General features: G+C 42.8%; 1 protein-coding gene across 4 annotated transcripts; it reads left to right on the top strand.

Annotated features, from left to right (window-relative positions):
• The first annotated feature begins 1,596 nt into the window (after positions 1 to 1,596).
• mmp16b (matrix metallopeptidase 16b (membrane-inserted)) lies at positions 1,597 to 17,877 on the top strand. 4 transcript variants are annotated; one of them, XM_047590192.1, is made up of 11 exons: positions 1,597 to 2,038; positions 3,897 to 4,045; positions 4,302 to 4,316; positions 4,572 to 4,688; positions 5,736 to 6,040; positions 8,056 to 8,217; positions 8,539 to 8,756; positions 8,849 to 8,987; positions 10,019 to 10,169; positions 13,946 to 14,082; positions 14,281 to 17,877. In XM_047590192.1, exons 1-11 carry the CDS (start codon positions 1,910 to 1,912, stop codon positions 14,640 to 14,642), a joined length of 1,884 nt encoding a protein of 627 aa, XP_047446148.1. In that variant the 5' UTR covers positions 1,597 to 1,909; the 3' UTR covers positions 14,643 to 17,877. The 4 variants fall into 4 exon arrangements, with proteins under 4 accessions (XP_047446148.1, XP_047446152.1, XP_047446149.1 ...); XM_047590195.1 differs by having other exon boundaries at positions 1,598 to 2,038; positions 13,946 to 14,061; XM_047590196.1 differs by lacking the exon at positions 4,302 to 4,316 and having other exon boundaries at positions 13,946 to 14,061.
• Positions 17,878 to 23,999: the final 6,122 nt, after the last annotated feature.

The raw sequence follows: 23,999 nt of genomic DNA, 5'->3' as shown, positions 1-23,999 counted from the left end.
AGCTTGATTATGAAGGGATGTAAGTAGTAGTAGAGTATGAGAGTGTAGTGCCTGAGACCAAGATTTCGAGAGAGGATGTGAGTTTTGGCTTGTTTTTGTTTGTTTGTTTGATTTTTAGCAGGCGCAAATACCACTGCATCATCTGCATACATTTGTAATTCAATTTCTGTGCAACACTTGGAAATTCCGCTGATACGTAAACTAAACAGTAAAGGTCCTGTTTCACAAATAGGATTTTAGTCATGCTGCTGCTCCAGAAGACAAAGTGAATTTAGGTAATTCGGACAGCAAGAACTCAGTACTGAGATTCTTTAATCGCTCTTCCGGTAAGTGGCGGCTCATTTTGTTAAACTCATTCAACCAGAGATTACAAACTACAGGAAACGGCATCTCTGAGTCATTACAAAGTGTGAGTAGAAAGGGTTTGCTAAGCTAACCGGCTCCAGCGGAGCACATTTTGCACTGAACTGTGTCAAGCCACAAATATGTCAGCTTGGCAGGCGGCGTTCATTCCAGTGCATGTTGTGTAAATGACTGATAGAACACGATCGTGGATATAACCAGCTCTAATTTCTCAGCAGTCTTTCAACATCATTTGGACGTGTACTTGAGACATTTGAGATGGTTCCTTTTTTGAAATCCGTAGTCCCCCCCTCAAGAATGCAGGACAAAGGCAAAACACACAGAGGGGCCTGAATGTCATACGGCCTGCTCAGTTTTTGTTGTCATGATAAACTGTCTGACGATCAGAAGGTGGATGGAAAATGTTTTCTCTAGAGATTTTTGCATGTTAGTGCGAAAAAAATAAATCATCCAAGCGAATCTCTCAGCCCTCTCTCGTGAATATTTCATGTAAAGACTTTGTCATGAGCTGCGTCTTCACCCTTTTCCCTCATGCCCTTCATATCAAATCAATGTCAGATCAATTTCTTGGCTCATTAGTTTATTTGGGGTGAACTGAGGCGCTGGTCTGTCCCGTGTCCTCAGTGTTCAGTCAAGTAAATAGCTACTGGGGGCCACTTTTCCTCGAGGAAACACTGCCATCTTGTGGCTTTTTTGTTTTGCTTGAGGCTGGTTGTTGACAATGTTTATGAACCTTAACTGGCCTATGAAACTCTACAAGAGTTATGCACTGGGAAACTGTCAGGCCTTCTGCTCTGGACCTTCACGTCAGAAAACAGGGAGCTAAACTGTGGGACAAATATTTCTAGAGTAGGGGGTCAGAATTGGGTTTTTGTGCCTGATGCTTGTCTGTGCTTGGTGAACCATTGTTGGCACGATCCAAACTATTTTGTTTGTCTATTATTATTTGCCTATTGCCCAATATTGGTCGTGCACAAAGGTTGGTAGTGTTTCCCGTGCGTTTATCGAAGCACCAGAAGAATGCAGGCTTATAAATCCGTACATGGGCCTTGGTTGAGAATTTAAGATCAAACCATCCAACTATAAGTGCGCTTCAAAGTGCACCGTGTGCGTAGCCTTTGCTTTGTAAAAGTCAGGTGTACATGCAGTTGTGAAGAATGTGTTTTCATTCCTTCTGCTCAGGGCAGCTCTCATGATGCTGCCAAGCAGCGCTGCGCTGTGTGAGAAATCAAAGCGCAGGCGTCGAGTCGGGAGGGAGCCTATCTTGCGCAGACTAGGTACTGTACATGGCCATTGATGCTGCTGGATAGATGTAGCCCCTGATGTAAATAAGAATGGCGAGGGCAGCGCGTCTAACATGCCGAGTTATCTCCGCTTGACATCGGAACATTTTATACCGTCGTCGGGATTTTTATCAAACGCGGGGTCCTTTTCTCGTTTTCATCTGAATCTGCCTTGACAGCTCGCCCGATGGTTTTCATTTGACACAAGAGCCAAAGCAGACGGGCGGCTTCTTCTAATAAACACTCGGGAAAAACAGGTCATTATGACCTTAGTATCCTCCAGTAGAAGAAAACCATCGGATTGCTTTTACGCGGCAGCATTCTGCTTGCATCTTTTGCTTTGGATTTCGCGTGCCGTGTCCGGAGAGGAGGATCGTCAGTTCAGCGTTGAGGTAAGATAAATGGCCTTCCCTCCCTGATCATCATAAATGACCGTGCTCTCTCCTCCACATCATCTGCCTCCGCGTGAAATACATGCATGTTGACTCCCCACGCGATCGGCGGCCACAATTACCACAAGGCATAGCATGGAGACATTTTAAGCCTCTCAGGACTGCTCACGCACTGAAAATATCACGCATTCCTCATATGCAGGGTGCAACGAAACAGAAGGATGCTCATTTGAGGTTAATACATTGCGGTCCGTGAGCTGAACTGAGCCCACTGATCCCGAATGTGCAACCCAGATATGATTTCACTATAGGTCTATTTTAACAGAGATGCCTCGCAGCATCGTGTTTCACTGCTGGATACTTTTTTTTTTTTTTTTTTGACAGGTCATCATGAAGTCAGATGTGCTTTGGCAGCATCACAGTGTTGGAGGAGATTAAACATTTACAGACACAAGTTGCATAATAGGATTTGCTTTTTGTACCTTATTAATTGATGCCATTCCCATCCTCACCACAGGCTCCCCTCCCACCACTCCAAACAAATTAAATACTGAAGCTGACAGTAACACGCACACATCATTATTCAATTTTACGGCTCACTGAAATCGGCCCGATATCTCTCTGAAATCTGTGCCTTTGAGCAAACACAACTCAAACAGGAAACACACCCACAAGAGAGAGATAGGGGGAAAAAAACAGATAAACAAGGCGTTTAGCTCAGCAGAGAGAGGGCTGGAGGCGGAAGGGGGAGGGATGGACGGAGGAGACATCTAGTGAGATTAGCTAGCTGGAGCACATCTCGTATGGCCGTGTAGCTATGGGAGGGCAGCTGGTTGGCATGTGGACAGCTGCAGGACGGTGTGGGTGCCTCGCGGGCCTCGGTTTCAGGTCTGACCCTCGGATGATGCTCAGCCTCACCTCTGTTCTCCGTACCAAGTCGCTTTGTGGGGTCGAGGGGAGGCAGGGCCACGGTCCTGCACAAGTGCACTGACTGGAAGCCGCAAGGCACAAACACTGACTAAGATCACCAGCAGGGATTCAGATGCTGTGTGCATTTGCTGCCCACGGTGCCCCTGAACAAAGAAATTAAAACTCAACCACTGCAGGATAGGCGGTTTAAGCAAACAATGCAACATTGTGTGCCCGTGCGTTGTTGTAAATTCTACTAGCATCAATAAAAAAAGCTCCTTAACATTTCAGGCACACTGCAAACACAACCGGCGCGGCGCATTCTTTGTTGTTTTGATAATGAGAGTAAGTGGTTAGTCACAGCCTCTTGTGCGATGCAGAATGAATGATGCTGCTTCATATTCATATTGATTTCTTCCTATGGGAACGGCGGCGGAGTGGAGGTTAAAGATGCAGGTTTGCAGCTGCAGTCTTGCCTTTAGCCTCCTCACTTTCCCCCCCAGCACGTTGGATGCACCACTTGCAGGAAAAAAAGGCCGGGTAGTTACCCCGCATAAACAGTACTTCGAGCATCATTGTACTGGAGGAATGTCTGTGTTTGTACAGCAGCCTCTCAGGAAGATGAATGCAATTTAAATGGGCAGATGCACGACCACATCTAATCAAACACAAAACGAGGGAGAGTCAAGTTAACAGTGGCAGCTCAAGGAAATGTGTGAAGAGAACAGGCTCTTCTACCGCCTTTCACTTTTGATGCATTGCTCCCATTACAACAGCTTGCTTGTTACATGCATGTCGTCAGCTCATTTATTATCTCAAGCAACTTGCTAAATGTGCAACATCCAACACATTTCTCACAAGCCTTCCAGTCATTAAAAAAAAAAAAAAGAAAGAGTTTTTTGATAAGTATTAAAAAGTCACATTATGAAATAATTTTCCTTTCTTCCAGGGATGGCTACAGAGGTATGGCTACCTTCCCCGCACAGAACCGGGAATGTCTGTGCTGCGCTCGGCCCAAAGCATGCACTCGGCCATCGCTGCCATGCAGCGGGTCTATGGTCTCAATGTCACAGGGACGCTGGATGAGAAAACCAAGGAGTGAGTATACACGTGTGCCGTGAATATGCGCTTGCACCAGTACAGGCTGAGCAGCACGTTCAACTTTCGCTGATCTCATGTTAATGCATTTGCTCCATTAACGTGTTTACTACGCAGAAGGAAAGCTATCAATATTTCAATATATATCAGTGGATTAGTGAGGGATAGAAAATGTTTCCCCATCACCTCACCTTAAACAACCTCAGGCGAAGGTTTTAATGCTTCTCCCCTCTTCTCATTTTGCATGATGATGCAGTGATATCACCCTGAGGTGAGAATCCATGTTCCGTCTATGTGTTGTTTTTTGTCGCGTAGTAGTGGCGATATATGATGTGGTATGAATGAAACGCTGTAGTAGTTTAGTTTGCTGTTGTGATTCTTTGTGAGGAAGAGAACCTCTGAGTTCACTTCAGAGCTTTGTGTCGTCCCGTGAAGAAAAGCATGATCCAAACTTTTGGCTAAAATGCTTAAGTTGCCTTCTTTTCTCTTCTCTTCTCTCTTTTTCTTCTTTTCTTCTTCTTCCAAGTTGGATGCAGAAACCACGGTGCGGGGTCCCGGACAAATTCAAAAGTGCTTCAAGGTCACGGAGGCGGAGATACGCGCTGACAGGACAGAAGTGGCAGCGTGCACACATAACCTACAGGTGACAGACAGAGGCGGCAGTTGTCATAGAGACCACCCAAATCAGCTGCGCTCGTTGTTGCGTTCACATTCAGAAAACGCCAGTGTTAATTTTCTCACCTCCGCGCCGTCTCTCGTCTCCGCCGTCTCCAGCCACCTGGGCTCACATGCTCTTTGTTGTCATAGAGACTGAACAAATAACGTCACGTACGTGGGAGCTCACGCATAAAAATATAGTGACAATCGCACATTCGGAAACACATAGATTAACACATACATTTGCCCACGTGCGAGCATGTTTGCTCTGCGGTGTATAAATAGCTCGCTGGCAAAATGAAAAATGGGATCAAGCTGTTTTGTTTTTCTTTTCTTTCTTTCTTTTCTTTTTTTTTAAACCTGCCTCCATTTATTATTTCCTTTTAATGAAACAAAACTGTTTTAGCAGAGTGGCGTGGAGGGAGGAAGGCGTCTCTGTCTCGGTTTTTATAAAAGTGTAAATTATACATAATCTCAGCAAAAAATGTTCAGACTCTCATCTTATCATGGCCTGATTAAGCCCCCTCTTTTAATAGGTTCTGAGGAGAACAGATAAACGGGTCTCTGGCACAACTGCAAATTGACAGGTTACTGCAGTAATGGATGATAACACTGTCAATTTATTCAAATCCTTCCTTCCTCCCTGAATTTGAATTGATGAGCCACCTCTCCTAATGGAATGTCAATCAGTGCTGAGCCGGTGCTGCTGCTGCTGCTGCTGCTGACTGCACTTTATTCAAGGAAATGAGCGGAGAAGATTTCCCATTCCTCTCTGCCTGCCAGAGACTGATAACGACTGCTGTGTTAAAAGTTCAGTGAAAGCTGCTGGGCTTGAAATAGTTGTGTCAAGTGCAACTTTTTTTTTCTCTTTTTTTTTTTTTTTAAGCGTCTCCTTATTCTGAAACGTGAAAACGTTCACTAGAAATTAATGAGATAAAGAGGCAAGGGCTTGTGTTTTATTTCCCCCATCTTCTCCACGCGAATTCATGTGTTTTTTTTTCCCGTCCCTGCCCTCTTGTTTTTCTGCCCGCAGCATAAAAAACGTCACACCGAAGGTGGGCGACCGGGAGACTCACAATGCCATCCGGCGGGCCTTTGACGTGTGGCAAGGTGTGACTCCCCTCCGCTTCGAGGCCGTTCCGTACAGCGCCCTGGAGACTGGCAGGCGTGACGTGGACATCACCATCATCTTCGCCTCAGGTTTTCACGGCGACAGCTCACCCTTCGACGGGGAGGGGGGATTCCTCGCCCACGCCTACTTCCCAGGCCCGGGCATCGGAGGCGACACGCACTTTGACTCGGACGAGCCGTGGACCCTGGGGAACCCCAACCACGACGGTGGGTGAAAGGAATGTAGGTAGGGTGTCGGCTTTGAGGGACGGAGAAAGCGTGGCGCTGGGGCGAGGGTGACAACGGTAATGGAGCAGAAAGATGAAGAGTACGGGAAAACAAAGGGAATTAGAGGAAATCTGTTGGCGAGTAAATGTGCGGAAGATGCGGGGAAATAATGGAGAAACGGGGAAAAAAAGAAGGCAGAGCAGACATCGGAGGAGACAGATAAGGGAAGCAAATGATGGAAATACAGATGACTAGGCAGGAGGGCATTATGACAGAGATGGTATCACGGGGCAGGGTGTGAGGGACACTTAGCCAGAAACAAAGACTGCAGAGATGTCTTTGATCTGGCTGTGCTCTGTAGAGGCGCATCACTCCATCTGTCAGGATTTTAATGTTTTCTTTTTTTGTTTTTTTAATACTAATAAGCTCTTCAGTTGACAGGATAGAATATCCTGCTATTTTAAGATACTGGTTGCCAGCACGTGATCACGATTATTAGTTTTTTTACTGAATTTGATGTATCTCAGTTGTGTGCTTCCAAAAAGAGGTCCGCTTAAAATCACGTTTGAACCATTGCAGTTTTCATGTTCCTGTGTGTTGTGTCACGGGGAGGATTAGATAGCCTTCCTTAGCCAATGCTACCAAACACACTTTAATTACTCTACCTACAGGGTGCCGGGGCTTGTCAGAGCCAGAGCACCACCGAGCTGCTTAGCTAATATCCATGTGCCATACGCTTACACTGTATACTCCTATTAGTGGAGGAGGAGGAGGAGGTTTACAGCTCCCGTTGTGTTTGTTCTGGGAACCTGCTTCCTCCCCATCAGCTCCTCTCCCTCCAACCCTCTCTTTTGTTCTCATCCTCTAATGGTAATTGTCTCAGACTCCCAAGTCAAATCCATGTTCGCCCTTGTGCACTGTCCCATGGTTATCCATTAGGACTGCTGAGGCTGATTTCGAAGAGCTCCCGTCTCAGCTTGTGTGTCTGGGAAGCCGCGCAACCGTTAATGGGCTTTCACAGCGGCGTAATTGTAAATGTTGCATGTTGACATGTGCGCTAATGGTAGCACGGGCCCGTCCCCTAGGAGTCCTTTTGGACATTTTTTGGTTAGGTGGAAGAGGCTGGTTGTGTCAGATAAACGGGGGCAGGGGGTGGTATAACCTTTTAGCTGCTGGCTGAGGGTCAGTAGTTGTTTTGTGCAGCGCTGCTGGCAGGAGTGGATATCATGTTGTAAAGGGCAACAATCTCCTGGGGACAGCCTCAGTCACAAGCTGTACGTAAATGGTGTACTTCTTTCTAAATCGAGCTGACACTGTGAGCAGCACGCTGACTATATATATCTATATACACTGAGCGTGACATTTATAGTTTTTCTTTTTCATTTGCGTGTGTGCTCGAATGTGATATGGAGTAGACCCACAGTGTTAGCTTGTACCGGACCAGTGTTCAGGTGCATCACGTGGACGGGCGTTTGTGTACCGCCCTAGGTAGGAGCACGAGCGCGTGTCTCTCTGCTCTACGTGAGCTGTGGTGCACATGCGATTTATCTTCCTTTAGGAAGTGGAAAATAAAAAGTGGTCCTGCCTGAAAATGTACCTCCAGTAATCTTAACCTGCAAACGTTAGCCCAGTGGACCTGGCTGGGTGGTAATCAATTATATGCTCAATGGCTTGTCTGTAAAATGATGCAGCATAACGTAGTGCAAGGTACAAGGTGTTTCATTTTGTCCAACCAGCGGTTTTAAACACTAACGTAGTCAACTTACAATAAAAAAGAAAAGAGGAATGATTATTACAAGTTCTAAATTAAGGTTGTTTCAATTTCCCTGCACCTAGCCCATGCATCTTCCTTCTCTATCCGTTTTCTCACACACATAACTATATTTGAACCGATTGTCACTAGTGGAGAAAGGCTTTACAGCAGCTACATAAAAATATGTGTCTCCTCCTGCATTCACTAGCATATGATGCAGCGTCGTGTTCTCAGACCGGTGTTCCCTCTATCCCCTCTCCAGGAAACGACCTGTTTTTGGTTGCGGTTCACGAGCTGGGCCATGCCCTCGGCCTGGAGCACTCCAACGACCCCACGGCTATCATGGCTCCGTTCTACCAGTACATGGACACAGAGAATTTCAAACTACCTCACGATGACCTGCAGGGCATCCAGAAAATCTACGGTAACTTTCCACAGTGACTAGGTCATTTAGAAAGTTAGAAATAAAAATAGAAAGAGAACGCATTACTGTTGCTGAAGTTGGTTAGTCACTATTGCAAATGGTACTGTATCAGTCATACTGTGTTGAATGCCAGCAAGAAGCATTTGTCAGCTGTTAAAGAGGGCAGCCAACTGGTGTTTTCATAGCAATGTGAGTCAACTGAAAGAGAAGCGCACAGGATAAATAATCAGTGCCAAAATAAAAGGTGCATTGGTCAGAAAAAGTGCGATAATCTCACGAACGCTAAGGAACAAAATCGAACAGTAAGATTTGTCTCCTTAGGTCCACCAGACAGAGCCCCGCAGCCTACCAGGCCCCCACCTACGGTCCCTCCTCCTCGCTTCCACCCTCCATCAGACCCGCGTAAGCACGATCGCCACGCCAGACCGCACCGCCCCCCACAGGGAGCCAAGCCCTCCAACCCCAACTCCAAACCCAACATCTGTGACGGAGGCTTCAACACGTTGGCCATCCTCCGACAGGAGCTTTTTGTGTTCAAGGTAAAGTAGATCTTCGTCAAACACGGCTGCTGCCGTCAAAGCAGTTTGGGACGATGGTGATGAGAGTGATGGTGGTTTGTCCTCTTCTACAGGATCAGTGGTTCTGGAGGGTACGGGACAACTCAGTGGTCCCTGGCTACCCCATGCAGATCAACTACTTCTGGAAAGGCTTGCCTCCCAAAATTGATGCTGTGTACGAAAATAGCGAAGGGAAGTTTGTCTTTTTCAAAGGTAATATATATATACATATATATATTTTTAGCATTTGTCTTCACATTATCATTTATTAAAGGCACCCTGTGGAATTTGCAGCCACTGATAGTGCTGTAGAGTAATGTTTTCAGGAGTGGGTCACCTTCTAGTTTGTCGCTTTATGAGGACGCACAAGAGCAAACGGGTGATGTGCTGCACATTCCTGTCCCCAGGTTTTGCCTAGTGATTGCTCGGTGGCATCAGTGCATCCAGTAACAACGTACAATGAATATTACAATACAATACATTGACACTTGACTTAAACTTAAAGTACAAATACAGCAACGGTGACATTTTCCTGCTGAAACCACAATAAGCACTCACAGAAAGATAATCTCTTCTTCATGAATTAAAATAGTCTTTCAGTACATATCATCTCCAGAAGTGCAGCTCTTTAACATACAGTATCTTTAGTCGCTCTGACCGGTCGACTGCGAGGTTTGTTTTGCATTCAGCACTGTGAGAGAACGGGTGCATGTCTGGTAGAGCTGTCCGTCCATCAGGCAGATTAACATGACATCTGTCACCCAGTGGGATCAGAGTGCCTCATGCTTTATTTATTCTCTCAGAGGGATTTGACCATGTGTGCATCCGTGGCTGCGCTCATGTGAGTGTCTAGCTACTTACTGCAAGTGCACTACTAGCGCCGCTCCGGTTTGCTCCGCCCCGAGGCACATGTGATCAAACTGAATTAAATGCAACAATGGCTTCAATGAAAGTCAAAACTCACAAGTCTCAACGGAGTTGCCTTTCAGGGCATCATCTCGCGTTGTATTATAGATCTAATCTGCTGTGCATATATGCTTTAACCAAGGTGATGTGCTTGGCTTGTAAAAATAAATAAAAAAATAGATTCACTGGCAAAAAAAACAAACAAAAAAAGCAGCCGCCCCAGACGTCTTGAATCAGCTGAACGGCCGCTGTGTTCAGTCTGGTGTGATTTTTGAGGTCGTGCTCATGATAATGCTTTTGTCCCAGTATATTCTAACTGTGCTCCCTGTGTATTTTAGGAAACCGTTTCTGGGTCTTCAAGGACACAACTCTCCAGCCTTCATACCCTCAGGACATCTCGCTGTTCGGGAGTGGCATGCCCACACAGAGCATCGAGACAGCTGTATGGTGGGAGGACGTGGCCAAAACCTACTTCTTCAAAGGAGACAGGTCTGTGTGCGATATTAGTTGAGCACGTAAACGGGACTGAAATAACTGAAGCCTTTTTATTGCGGGGTATGGAGGAGAAACCGATGACAGCGTCACAATATATGGCAGAATATTCTGCTTGGCATTTTCAGTCGCATGAACTCATTGTGGAACGAGGAAGGGATGCAGGTCAATGGATGCAACACAAGATTTGCTTGGAATAATTTTTTGGACATAATTTGCAGAAAAGGAAGTAAACTGCTTTATATATAAATGTCATCACAGTACTATGCATGTTGCAAAGTATTTCAAATCTTAATAAGATTATTTTAAGTATTGTGCTTGTGATGTACGGTTTATTAGATGCAGGTTTTATTTTTTTCTAATGGATCCTAAAGACAAACGACTGGTGCAGTTTTGTTTTTCTTAAGGCTCTTTTAGAGTACTGTGAGACATAGACACCATAACTTAGCCAACACCAGTGTGAGACATTCATACTTCATCAGTCTGGTTCTCTCTGTAAAAACCTGAGTAGGCGCTGTGTCTTTTTCCCCGGTCGGATTCATTTTTGTTTCTACTCGCTGCTTCACTTTCTAACAATGGCGACTGACACCTTTGCCAAAATTTCGCCAAACACAAGTCATACAAATGTCCGTGTATCTCCTAACCTCCTCAGTTAACCTGTCCTCAATGTGCTCCGTCTGTATTGATCCAAAGCAAACAGTTCGATAGTGGTGGAGATGGAGAAGCAGTCGCAAATATGTAACAGAAAAGGATATTAAAAACAAAACATGAGCGGTTATTTGATTTTCATATTGAAATTCAAAACTTAAAATTGAAATTCAATTAATTTTCCTTTATCATTTTATGTTTATCAATTTATTTTCTTTAAAAAAACGGTCTGTTTTCATTCTGTGTTTCTAAAAATAAAAAATAAAGTCGTAAGAAAACATATTTTGCAACCGGAAGTTGTCGTTTTCAAAGTAAGAGCACGTATGAGGACGGTGCTGTTTCTGGTCAGACCTCCCAAATACATGACTTGTATCTGTGGTTTCCCTAGCTGAGGGGTCGGCAACCTTCAACACTCAAAGAGCCATTTGGACCCGTTTCCCACAGAAAAGAAAACACTGGGAGCCACAAAACCCCTTTGACATCTAAAATGAAGATAACACTGCATATATCGTTTTTACCTCTATGCTAGGCCTAAAGTGTGTTGCATTTATGAAATGAAATAACTGCTACAGAGAAAACGAAATTGCATTTATGTAACATAACAGGGATTTATCCGTGGTTGTCTTACCTGGGGTCGAAAAGTCCAATAAATAGCGGGCTGGACCTGCCGGCGGGTGTCGCATGTCGGCAGTTGTGACGTATATTTTGAGCGACGAAAATTTAAATAGATTTTATTTTAATGTTAAAAGATCACTATCAATTCAAATTTAGAATTATATTAAAAAAACTAACGCACTAAAATAAAAATACATTTGAATTAAATACTTGATCGCAACTAGTAAATGCACCACGTCCGTCAATGTTCCACAGCCCCGCACTCATACGTGCTCTTACTTTGAAAACGACAACTTACAGTCGCACAATGTGGGAAAAAAGGGCACTTTTTTTGTTTCTGTCTTTGTTTTGATCCATTTTCGACCCCGATGAAAAAAAATGTCTTGAACTTCAATTTTATTTTTTAATTTTAAGATGAAAATCAAATAACCACAAATTTTTTGTTTTTGTTTTTTAATATCCTTTTCTGAACGGAAAATTCAATGACCAAAAAGACACAGACACAGACCGTAACAACTAAGTGGATCAGTCATCGTAGTTACATTTTAGGGGAGGTGCATGTCATTTGTGGCGCTAGGGACTGTGCAGACTCTGCGTAGGGGTCTAAGCTGTCATTGTAGCTTCTGCAAAAACTTAGCACAGTCTATTAGGCCCTTTTCTGTTAAGTAAAGACTACTTATAGTATTACCCTGTGTCGATATATGGATTTATCCGGATTGTAGTTACTCACCTGCAGGTGGATGTGAACCAGTGACTCTTTCCAAAAACAGCAAAAATGAAACAACAAAATCGGTGAATCTGGTGTTTGTCTGTAAGTGCTGTAGCGGTCATGTAGTCTGAAAGTACGCCAGTGTGACTCACATGTTCAGCTGTCCCGATAAATCACATCTGAAGAGGTCACAGGACCCAGTGGTGGGACAAAACGCTGACAAAATGCTTTGTCATGATACTGTCATCCCGAACCACATGATGCTACGTCTTGACAACCCGGGATGTTCAGTGCGCCGTCTCAAGTGTGATTTTATCTGGGCGTGTGTGCATGATGAGGTGGCGTTTGCTCTGATTCAGAAAATTGACACCGTGTGACAAGAGTGACAAGATTTATGTGTGTGATCGTCAGTGTATGAAAACAACATCAGTCACAGCGACTTCAGAAACAATTCTGCTTGTAAACACAGTATGAGCGGGTGACTCGGGTTCTTTCATGTGAAATGCAGGATGGTCAGTTGATTGTCATTAAATAATCAGCATAAAATGACATTTGTTGCAGTCTATAGACTGACACTGTGACCAACGTATACAGAAGCCTGCTGCAAAGTCAGATTTTTGCTTTGTTTGCATCAAGATGCAATTTTTATATTGTTTTTGCTTTTCCTGGAAATAAAAGAAAGGTAAAATTACAATAATGAAATAATATCCTCTGAGAGCATCATAACACAGTCCTTTGCATGACTGTTTCAAATTAAAACAAAAAAACTATTCTCTTAAAGGTGTCACCAAACTAGAAAAAAATGTATGATGGTCAAATTCTAATGGATCTGTTCATGGTGATGAGTTAAACCCTTTGGAAACTGCACTAATTTTCCCATTAAAGTGCCCATTTTAAACCTACCTCATGTTAAAATTTGGACATTTTAACAAAGGTGTTTATGGGAATTGACCAAGCTGCAAGAAATATGAAGACAACCTGGGATGCAGTTCCTCAGATGACCACTAGAGTCAATTCTTTTGACCTACATGTTAAAACGCCAAAACAGAAATAAGCCTGTACCTTATGTATCTCATCTCATCTTCTACAACGCTTATCGTCATAGGTTACTTGCTATTTTTGAAGGCATCAAATAACTCTCCACCTTTGTGACCATTTTTGAATTAGCTTGGAGTTGGACACGGTCGGGCACTGACAAGATGGCAACAGCCGGTGTCACCAAACAGAGCTTCAAAAGAAATCTTCACAGAATGTTTGTTCATCTTCACATCTAGTTTCTCTCTCAGGATGCCATTTAAAGAACTTACATGTTGGCTTCATTTGTCTGCAGAGCTAGCTAGCTACATGGTGCACAACGGCTGCTAGTTAACTTGGTGATCTGATCACAAGTGAATGGCCCTACTAGGACTAAAAATAATTCTCCCTACTAAAGAATAGAAAGCACCTACAGTGTTTCTGCCCAAGCACATTGCACAGGGTACAGCCCACAGTTTACTAAAATTTGGCTTTAATTGCTTCTGTACTTTCCAGGCCACGGGTCTTTGAAAACTTTCAGTCTGAATCAAGTCGCACTCTGCTGCCGGTGCATTTTCTAAAGCTGTAGCGCTGTCGTTGGTTGACTGCTGAGTTGATCAGTGACTAAAGACAAGGGTCTGCACATTATCATGTGTACGCTAACAAAATAGTGTGATTTGCTCTTTCTTGTAGTTAGCTCCCATTAGTACATTTCCTTCTGCAAGTGTAGAGTGACAGGCTCGCTAGACATTTGCATTGACTGTGTTTGTGTATGTCCTGTCTACAGATACTGGCGGTACAATGAGGAAATGAGGACCATGGACCCAGGTTACCCTAAATCCATAACCATCTGGAAGGGCATCCCAGACTCGCCACAGGGGGCTTTTGTGGACAAGGCCAATGGTATGACCGCAAAACATGCTGGTAGGATTGCCGATAGGAAGTTCAACTGTTTGCATCACATTACCATCATTTGTAAGAAATAGAGATGTGTTACTCTTGAATCATAGGAAAATAGGATGTTCATTAAAAATATGTGTTTAAAGGTTTCATTTGTATGATTATGCATTTAGCATAATGCATTTAGCAGAGTAACTTGTTCGTGTCCCTCACTCTCTCCAGGGTTTACCTACTTTTACAAGGGAAAGGAGTACTGGAAGTTCAACAACCAGCTGCTTCGCGTCGAGCCAGGCTACCCGAGGTCCATTCTGAGGGACTTCATGGGATGCGACGGCCTACCTGCCGACCCAGACTGGGACTGGAGCCCCCCGGCGGCGGAGGAACGCCACTACGACAACGGAGACGTTGACGTTGTCATCAAACTGGACAGCACAGGGGGCACGGAGAAAGCGGTGGCCATCGCTATCCCTTGCGTCCTGGCGCTGTGCATGATGGTCCTCCTCTACACCGTTTTCCAGTTCAGGAGGAAGAGCACGCAGCGCCACATACTGTACTGCAAGCGCTCCATGCAGGAGTGGGTCTGAGGGATTGTATAGCGAAGGGATGTGAAGCTCTGATAATGGGTCTAGTTATTGCTTGAAGCCCTAAGTACAGTAATTGGAAACGCTGGAAAGGGTGTAGTACATGAGGTTTGCCATGTTGGCAGATTTCAAAACTGCTCAAAACTTGTAATGGGCAAGCTGCAAGCGAGAGAAATGATCAGCACAACTCAACTGAAGACAGTGGCGGAGCCTCATCCCTTATGTCCAACTAATATGTATGTATCTGCTTTGACTTTTTTCTGTATCCTGGAATGAACTCAATGAAGTGAGACAGAGTTAAGCTACTGTAAAGTGGGACCTTTGTCTATCCCCATCTCTGCACACTGCTTAAAAAAGCCCCTAGCACTGATTTCAGTGGACAAATTAGACATAGGCTTCTACTTTACTTTCACTTCTTAATTAAATTGCCCTGAGCTGTGCTTTTCTTTTTTTCTTCTTTTTTAAATTTAGGGTCCCTGTAAAAGATTATTCATTGTGTGGAGGACTGATACACAAACCAAATATGACCTTTTCTTCCAAAGAGGATTACTGCTCGATGTTGTTTTTGATGGGATATTTTTCTTCCATGGATCAAACATTGTGGCTCATACTCTGACTTTTTTTTTTCTTTCGCCATTTCTATTCATATCCACTCGTCTGCTCGGTAATCTGTTGGGATAGGACGCAGCCGTTAGTAAGAGCTAGGAACTCAAGACTGTTGTGGCAGTCTATCTCCAAAACAGGGGCCAAAAACCTCTCTGCAATATTTATGAGACTGCCTTAATCACAGATTGCTTAAATTCCCTCCTCTTTCTCTCTCCGGTTCTCTGGTCTGGATGTTGAAGTGACATAGTGGGAATACAAACAGCGTATGAAGGCATTCATTTCTGCCCATGATGCAACTTTCAACCGGTAGTTAAGGACGGTTTGATCCACGGTGGGTTCGGTGTTCTTGAAAATGTGCTAAGCTGTGCTAAACGCCTCATGGCAAACGGGCTATCAGCTTTCATTTCATTATTCACTGCCTCACTGGAGGGTGGGAGAGAGAAAGGGGAGGTTAGTTGTGTGTGTGTGTGTGAATAATTACCCACATTATCCACGGTACCTACTGTCTTGTAGTGTCAGTTAATGACATCCTGCTTCCTCTTTCGTTTTTATTTCATGCCGACTTTGTTAACAGTGTTAGTTCATCGGTTTTAAATCTAACCAATCCATATTTCTTTTCTTATCTTTTAACTTTTGTACAAGGTTTGTAAGTTTACACAATACTCCACACGGACCAGGATACGGAGAAGGAGCGTAATGAAAAGAGAGAAGAGGGGGTTGGGAAAGCCGCATAATACGTTTCTGAAAAAAAAAAAACAAGTCATCTCATCAATTTTGGATCGGCGGCGGCCGGTGCTGCTGCTCCAGTTGTTCCATCCCTATTTGGTTTTCCACGAATTCCACCCGCTGTAACGATGAACACATGTCTAGGAACAAGTAACATGAATTAATCAGCAGGAATAAAGAAACATACTGTGGTTAAAAAAAAAAAAAAAAAAAAAAAGGTTGAACCACTTCTGCCTGTGTGTTCATTAATAGAACCAGGCTGGTTTATGCAATGTAACCGTTATTCAATACACTTACTGTATGTTACACTAGAGTTAAATTACTAAAAAAGGCTCATAGAAGTTCTCAAGCCTGGCTATTAGAGGAATGTCGGAAAAAACAAAAATTAAGTCTGACAAATATATATTACGATCTGCAGTGTTTCACATAAATCCTACGTTTTGAAGAGTTTGGGAAACAAGTGAAGTGGAGCTAAACCTACGCAGCCTGGATCCTGAAGAGATATCTCACAATTGCCTTGCGCGGTGAAGCACTCCTCAGAGTTGGCCTGATGATCCGTCTGTGAGCGTTCATCATGTAAATGATCCTTTTTTTAATATTTGTGCTCCTTGTTTTTTGCTACTCTTTTACTTGAAACGGTCGTTAACATCAGCTGTACAGGACACACAACATAATCTTCCATTAATATCGAGGTGGTACATTTTAGCGTGGGGTATATATTCTCATTTTTACATCTTAATTACTCATGGAAGGTTAATTGAACTGTGGTCGACAGGTCAAACTTTTACTTACCGTCATTTGTAACAGATAAAATCTTTCATAAGGGCAATGCATGCCGTTGATAAACTAAGATGTCATTCTTTCATAGCTGTTGTCCATGATCAGTCTTGTACCGGCCTCTCCCTTTATGGTTCAATGAAGTGACTGGGCAGCATTGCAGGTTTTCTGCCGAGCGCACACACAGATTCACAGACGTTGCTTTGTTACCCATGTGAAATTTTCAGTTCCAGAGAACAGAAAGAGAGCGTCGTCGCTGTCCCTAAGCAGCTCTGAATTTGCCGTGCATACGCGCTCGCGTTGATCCATGATCGCTGTAATTTAAAAAGGTGGAAGCAAAAAGCCCTCAGGCTCAGTATTGTGTGTGGCGTCTCCTCAGTTTGTGTGTTTGTGGCGAGGGGTCTGATGGTTCCAGTGAGCGTGAATTAAACATGGTCAGCGAGGCAGGTCTGTACTGTAGTTACTGCCGTATTTATTCACATTGCATTGTACTGAGGGCAAGAAGCTGTCAATAAAGTGGGAAAATGAAATGCAATATATTATTTTATTTGGCCTCACAGCCGCCGACTGCTACTCCCCCAAACACTCATTTGGTGCAGATGTCTGGTTGTTTTGTTTTTTTCATTTTTTGAGAGGTAAATCAAATTTTAAAAGGTTGCATCCTCTTGCAATGACCCCCCCTTATATCGCTTGAAATGCCTGACGGTTCGGATACACGAAAAGGTTTCACCACACTGACACGTCCTTGGTTGCCTCCAGACTCCTCTGTGTTTTTTTTGCTGTTGTTTTTTTTCAGTCTGCCTTGACACATGCTGCTAAGCATTAGGGCTAATTTGGAGTGTCATTAAAGGAAGTAGATGGGGCTGATTAGACGGAGTCCAATACGCCAGAGAGAGGCAAGGGCGCGGAAGAGGCGAGGAGCATTTTGCAATTACTGCAGTCTAGATGTTGTACACAGATACATGCAGTATATACTCAAAAGGAACAAGAACAAAACATAACGCATACTATGTACATATAACTACGCCAGACTGTACACTGTCTTCTTTGGGCAGTTTTGTTTTTAATCCATCCATTCCATGGATAAAGAAAATGGTGTGTGTTGTAAATAAAAACAAGTGCATAATGAGTGAGTCTTTGTATCATGCTCTCACACGCTGCGCAACATCCGGATCAGATACTGGTGAAAGGTTTTATAGTGACGCTCAGAATAAACAACTAGACGGTGCATTAATTTATGTAGGAATGTTGCACATGACATACGCTTACTGACACCAAGCTAAGGAACTCAAACGGAGAACAACATGCTGTATTATGTTCAAGTTCAAAACCAAGATTTTAGCACATACTGTATATATATTTTACATAAGGGTCAACTGCAACATTTTAGTCTTCACTGTCCTTCATTAAGGGTCATATAGCCTTATTGCAGAGCTCCCAAGAGGAATAACTTTCTCTGATATCTTCTTGTTCAGCGTAGCTTTTAAATGGAATAGTGAGTAAATAATATAGAAACGCTTGGCCTTTTGTGCTTTTTCTCTGACTTCCTGACGCCATTCATTAATCAAAAACTGTGTGAAAGTGTACCTTGTCAAGAGAATTAAATAAAGGAAAGATGACCCTGGTTTCCAACAGTGTGTCCAGAAAGTAGAGGAAGACTTTTGCATGTGAAACACATTTATTCAGGAAGAGTATGGTTAATAAAACAGAATAAATACAAAGTGTACTTAAAAACATGTAAAGTAACACATAATACCTGAGCTTGAGTTAATGACGTGCATAAAAGGCCTGATCCTAGGCCTTGATCCTAATAAAACATGAACCATCTCTGCCACATCAGAGTTTCTATTGAAGAGAAACTACAGATCTGAACAATTATAACAGCTCAGCGCCTTGCATGACCTATTGTTCAGTGTTGCATGCTGCAAATTTGATTGAGGGACACGTTGAGTCATCGCAGATCTGCCTGTACCCCTCCGACTGCATCGGTCCACTTCCTGTTTGTAGCAAGAAGAACAGAGACACGGACTAGGAATAAAATTTCTTGAATCCTTTGTGGTGTATGTATAAAGTGGATCTATGTACTGACAAGAAACGACAAACAGTACTATGTTAGCATGCACAAAAAGACAGCAACTGTGACATACTGTAATTCACTGATTTTCACAACAGCAAAGCCCCACTCATTTTGCAGAAGGATGGGAGGCTTAATGTCAAATGTCACTTTTTAGAAGATCAGAAAACCAAATTCAGAGGATGTTTCAATACTTAATACTAACATATCGCAAAGGCACCTGTCAGCAGGCACAGGGCTGAGGCAGCGAGCAGAATTTTCACTCTCACTGTGATCATAACTGGACGTGGTGCTGTCCGGAGCGATCAGCCTTTTTCACAGAAAACACTAGACTTCTTGTATTTTTCTCTGCACGAACAGGAGGTTCAGCATTAATTACATTATCCTGCCTGCGTGCCATTGTGACACATGTTTAAATGCCCTAGTTATTTAAGGGGTAAGGTTTGCCATTTGTCATGGTCCATTGTTCTTTTAATTCATTATCCCGCTGCTATTTCTTTGAAGAAACTATTGATTCGCAGTGCTCCAGGCTTCAGAGAGCCTAACCAGCATGAAAACAAGATAAGCACCAGAAATAGCAACCAGGACACCACAGGAAAAAAGAAAAAAAAAGAAAAACACTCCTTTTTTTCTATTGTCATTCACTGAAATTGACTGAAAGGACTATAGTCCCACCCCCAGGCCAGACCGTCCACCACCTCTACTCTTCACTTAAAGCTACAAAATATGTTCATCCATTGTGCCTGCAGAGGGCGCCAGATGTCAACATTTTAGCGTTTTATGAACGGATGAACAGATTTTGATCTGAAGGAGGCCAGACCAGTGACTTTATATCATAATAACTTATAATAACTCCAGTTGTTTCCCTCTGTTTTTATGCAAAAAGAAACATATCAGAAACATATAGCAGTATACAGCAAGTAAAATAAGTATTGAATTTTTCAGTAAACATATTTCTAAAGGTGCTATTGACATTAAATTTTCACCAGGTGTTGGTAAAAATCCAAGTAATCCATACATAGAAATCAAAACAATTAAGTTCAGAAATTAAGTTTTGTGTAATAATGTGAAATAACAGAGGAAAAAAGTATTAAACACAAGCAGAAAGGGAGGTGGAAAAAGGCAAAGATAGCCAAGACACCAGCTGAAACCTATCAGTGATCAGAAAGCCATCCACACACCATGTTTGGAGGACAAAATGTACTGCACATCACCCCAAAAACACCATACCGACAATGTAGTTTGGAGGTGGGAACATCATGATGTGCTGCTGTTTTTCTGCATGTGGTACTGGCAAACTTCATATAATAGAAGGGAGGATGAATGGAAAAATGTACCGAGACATTCTTAAGAAAAATCTGCTGCCATCTACCAAAATGACGAAGATGAAACGAGGGTGGACATTTCAGCAAGACTTAATTGATCCTAGGTTAAGATTGTTATTATTTGTTTTGGTTTCTTGGGTTATTACCAACACCTGGTGAAAATTTCATGTCAATAGTTTTAGAAATGTGTTTACTATGAAAAATTGTAACATGTTCGACACTTATTTTACCCACTGTAAGTGCAATTTTGGTGCATTGCTGTCATCCACTGTTTAGTTCTGGGTCTCAGCTTTGTGTTATGTCTGTAACTGTGACTAAAACTCTCCTCAACCCGACTCTTCTACTCATACTATGACAAATTGTGTCCGTTTGGGCTGGGGAGATAACACACTTATTCTGCAGCCCCCAGAACCTCAGATCACCCAAACAGTGAACCAACATGAAAGAAAAGCAGGCTCTCCTCTGAGTGAAAAGTGAAATGTACCCACATTTAATTCATCCTTGCCAAATAAATCTGTGCAGAGTATTCAGGTCATGTGATGCCACCTGGCAACTACGATGATCAGGAGGAAGTGTTTTGGCTGAAAGCAAATTTTAGAAGAGCTCCAGCTCAAGGTGAGCTCAGACAGAAAAATAGTGTTGTTGTTCAAATAAAAAAACACTAAAATTTGAAGCACACTTCAACACTGAAATGAAGCACCTCTTAGTCTGCAGAGGGCAGCAGACCACGGTACTTGATAGAAATCATGGAAAACCAAATCATGCTACTGGAAGAGCATTTTATGAACACACAACAGACGAAGGTAAAAAGAAGTTGTTCTGATACAGGTTTCATCAAATCTTCTTAGACTTTAAAATATGTGAACCACTAAAACTAGCGTAGAGAGGTGTGACTGAAGACAATGAGCACAAGAGCGTCATCAAGTCAGACAGTAACCACAAGACATACAAGTCACTCAAATCAATTTCAAGCACATTTACTACACCATCATGACAAGACTGATACTTAGTATAAAATGACAAGTTCTGTGCTCAGAAACCTCACTGACCAGTCCATCTGCTCTACAAGAGGAAGAAATCTGCTCCACTTCACCATGAACTCTCTGCTGCTGGCCTCCGCTCTCTTTGCAGGACTCTTTGGTTCTTTAGCTGCTGCTCCTGCTCCAGTTCCTACTCCTCCTCCTTATCATGCCTTCTGCAGAACTCTCTGGTGAGTTTTTTCTCTTCCATTTTCTGTCACTGCATTTGAATGTGAGTTGAGGTTTCTAGTTAATGAACGCTACATATTCTTAATGACTTCAAACTGTTTTACTTCACAGGCTCTTTGCGACACCTTGTGCAGAAATCAGCACCAAACTGGTGCAACAGATTCAGGCTTTTAGTCCTGAGTACACGGTGAGAGGCACTATAAAGATATATAAAAGATTATTGACATAAAATAAATGATTACTATGTATTTAGTCCAATGTTTTCTATTCCCAGCTTGTGTCAGCAATCAATCCTTTAGGTATCAAAGCCAACCACACTTCCTCCGATGGCCTCCAGTCTGAGAATATCATCATCACATTGAACCCCACCGTCCTGACCGGTGGCTGCCGTGTGTTTGTGAGTATCAAAAATGCTAATATGAATTATTTCCTTTATATTAACAATTAAAAACACATTTTCTTTGGCTAAAATACTGAATAGGAGATTGAAATGTTTAAAGTAGAGAAACCAAAGCAATGCTTTCTCCTCTCTTTCCAGGCTCAGTCCACTTCTCTTGGATTCACTAGTCTTCTTGATAATGGTCTCAACTACTGCAACCTCTACAACCTTCTGTCAGGTGAGCAAACCAAGCACAAGAACATGTGCTGTCTCAGTGTGAGGCTTTAATGTGGAATCACCTAATTCCTCTTTTGCTTTGGTTCTAGCAAGTGGACTCACCTCAGCACCAGGCTTCACTGAGATGACCAACGAATGGGCCTGTCTGGGATATGGAATGGCCACCTGCAAAGCCTAACAAGATCTTTGCTTGCATTTGAATTTGAATAACCAATAAAAGTAGTTGGAATCTGAATTTTCTCTCTGCATTCATGTTTTTTTTTTCCGTATATCACAGGGTATTCATGACAGTCACTAGTAGGTTTGATGTGGATAAATGAAAACATGTTTAAATTTACCACCATGTTTAAGCTGAGTGTTTGGCTGTGGTAACAACACTGAGTGAATAATGAATATAAAAAAATCCAAATAAAACAATTCATAAAATTCATAAAACAATTCTGGATTTCAAGTCTATGTTAGTTTCATTGCATTTATTCTTGTACATAATCTACAACTTTATACATAGACACCATGGACTCCTTAAGCCCATGGAGTCAACCAAATCAAATGACCAGTTTAAGATGACGTGGCAACGAGACGCAGCATCACTTCATCGCGTCTCATGTCATCTTCTGCTACCCATTATCCTCACTAGGGCAGCAGTGGTTGCTGGAGCCAATCTCAGCTGTCATTGTGTGAGAGGTGGGGTACACCCTGGACAGGTCACGAGCCTATCGCAGGGCCAACACATAGACAAACAATCATTCGCACTCGCACTCACACCTAGGGTCAATTTAGGGTCACAATTAACCTAAAGAGCACGACTTTGGAGATGGGAGGAAACCGGAGTACCCAGAGAAAACCTGCAAACTCCACCCAGAAAGGCCCGAGCTGGGAGATAACCATCCTAACCACCTAGCCCCTGTGCCACCCTATATTCAGTCATTTCCTGCATTTTAATGGAAATAGTTATTAATACGTTCGTTGCTTGCTAAATTTGTACGTAAGATTTCGGAATTTACACTTTAGATTTGCATTCTAAGTTATAAAAATGGTTAATTAAACATGTTTGTGGTTTTCACAGTGAAAAATCATACTTTTCTGACTCGGGTATGATGGTTTTAGTGTTGTTTTAGGTCCAATGTGTTAATGCAGTTTGTCAGAATGTACAAATAATTGTAAAATGACACATGTGGGGCTGTACTGAAAAAATGAAACCAAACGGGGCAATAAGGTGAAGAGGTCTTAAGATGAAATATTAAGGTAAAACCAAAAGAAGTCAAAAACAGCCGACTATACACTGGACTCCAGAGGGTTAAACCAATTAAAGCAATGTAGGGGTGTCAAACTCATTTTAGTTCAGGGGCCACATACAGCTCAATTTGATCAAGAGGGCCTGACAGGACCTTCATAGCTTTATAACTTATAAATAACAACAACTCCAGTTGTTTCCCTCTGTTATTGTGCAAAAAAAACAAAGTACATTAAGGAAATTGTTATGACCCGCTCATTTAGGCCACAACAAAGAAGGGACGGCTACACAGAAAAATCAATTTTAAACAATAATTTTACTTGCAAACATAACAAATGATTACATAAACAATCACGTATGAGGTATGAAGTCAATAATCAGTGTTGGATGTAGTGAAAGCCATGTGTGTGGGTGTGTGGTAGAAAACAAAGTAACCAAACCAAACCAAACCAAACACAAATGGACGAGATCTTAGCCGTCACGTGGGAGAGAGCAAATAAACAGAGAAAGTCTGACTTTTACAGACTCCTCCACAGTTGTAGCCTGCCCCCTATCGCGGGTAGAGGCGGGGCCTCCCAACAGCAGAGGCTGAGCTTCACTGCAACCGCAGCAGGAGATGGACATGGCCAAAGGGCCTTGCAAAGTAGCAGTGAAATCAACCAAGCCAAACCCTAGTAGAAGAAAGCAGACAGCCCAACAGACAGGGAAACACACGGCCACGGCTGTCACAAAATATTTACATTTAATGAACTTTCCTTTGACAAAACATACAAATATGAACAACCTCAAATTTC

The sequence above is a fragment of the Mugil cephalus genome, chromosome 7 (genome assembly GCF_022458985.1).
Source record: "Mugil cephalus isolate CIBA_MC_2020 chromosome 7, CIBA_Mcephalus_1.1, whole genome shotgun sequence".
Classification (NCBI taxonomy): domain Eukaryota; kingdom Metazoa; phylum Chordata; class Actinopteri; order Mugiliformes; family Mugilidae; genus Mugil; species Mugil cephalus.
Note: the sequence above shows the minus strand (reverse complement) of the source record. Positions and strands in the feature narration are given on the sequence as shown.